The following is a 1,325-nucleotide window of genomic DNA, read 5'->3' as shown; positions in this document are numbered from 1 at the left end:
GGGGGGTTTAACTGACCTTGTGCGAAGGCACCGCGAGCAATTTGATCCCCAAAGGTAACCTTCATCAGTTTCAGCATCACCCGATCAATCTGGGGAATGATTTCGGAGTCTTCTTGGAACTTCAGTACATCGAATCGGCGACACTCCATAAAGACCGCCAAAATCCTACACACAATTGCGTAAACCCATTGGATGTGTTCTCTCCGTTCGTCAAAGCATTTTTCGATGTCGTAAAGCCAACCCTGGCATGAAATCGCGAGCGCTCTTCGAGTAGCTTCCGCTGCTGAAGGTGGTGCCACTGCTGGGAGGCCGAAGCGGCGCTGCTCCGTCCGAACCGCACCGGCGGTTTGTCCTATTCCAAGGACCTGGAAGAACAGACAATAGCTTATCAAGGCTTTCAGGCTTTTGTCGATAAGGGGTGACCGGGCGCGGTAGTAGAAGGCCCTGTTTAGAGTTTGATATCGGGCTGCGGATTTCTTGTCATGGAAGAAGTCGCTCATGAATAGATAGAAGTGATCTCCGGATGCCACATATTTTTCAACGTATTTAAGAACCTCCTTGAGATCCACCTGAGCACATATGTCCCTCGGTCTTTCGGTGACTTCGCGCAAACCATCGCCGTGGCTCTCTTCGGTCCAGGAGATAGGTTGAACCGCGCCGTCTGTTTCAATGTCGTGATACGCGACAGGGAAGCTGAGGCCGAACCCGTGATTCAACTCAGAGTGGATTGTATTTGGAGATGTATGACTGCAAGTTCCAGGACGCAAACTCGAAATTTCGGTGCCTCGCAGTGTTTTCACAAGGTCACCTAATCTTTCGTAGAAGTTAGAACCCATTGGACGTACCATCTCACGACACGGCGAGAGCCTCTCGCACTAACTCGGACACGTCGCGTTGGACTTTGCTCTTCATCTGAACATCGACACCTTACAGCACGAGAATCCGACTTAATATAAGGGGATTTTGGTCAACGGCTAGGACGCTTGAAAGAGCGGTGTAAATCTCCCTTGCTCCATCCCTGAAGACGAGTCTCTGACCTGATCGTGCGTTGGGGTTGGTCGCCGCTGGCGACCGATGCTATCATGCCACCCTATAGGAGATGGAAGCAGTAAACCTATTTCTAGACTGGAGGGATGAGTGGCTAGAGGGACAACGCAGCGTCAACGGTCAGAATCAGGTTGGAACATGGGTCGCATGAGGATTAGGCAACCATTTCAGCCGTGCCGTCGACCTGCGGGCAAGGCTTTTTGGGGTGGGTTGAGCGCCCGACTGCAGATTTTGGAGGCCAGGCTGGCAACAGGGGCGGCTGACATGGGCTCTTCTCT

At 52.2% G+C, this 1,325-nt stretch overlaps 1 protein-coding gene across 1 annotated transcript; it reads right to left on the bottom strand.

Moving 5' to 3' along the window:
* Positions 1–18: 18 nt before the first annotated feature.
* PV07_12803 (uncharacterized protein) lies at positions 19–906 on the bottom strand (the record flags this gene model as incomplete). The annotated part of the gene is made up of 1 exon (XM_016400369.1): positions 19–906. A coding segment is annotated over exon 1 (828 nt), but the record flags the coding sequence as incomplete, so codon positions are not given.
* Between the last annotated feature and the right edge of the window lie 419 nt (positions 907–1,325).

Source organism: Cladophialophora immunda, assembly GCF_000835495.1.
Source record: "Cladophialophora immunda strain CBS 83496 unplaced genomic scaffold supercont1.162, whole genome shotgun sequence".
Taxonomy (NCBI): Eukaryota; Fungi; Ascomycota; class Eurotiomycetes; order Chaetothyriales; family Herpotrichiellaceae; genus Cladophialophora; species Cladophialophora immunda.
The sequence above is the reverse complement of the archived record's forward strand: the minus strand, read 5'-3'. Positions and strand labels throughout refer to the sequence as shown.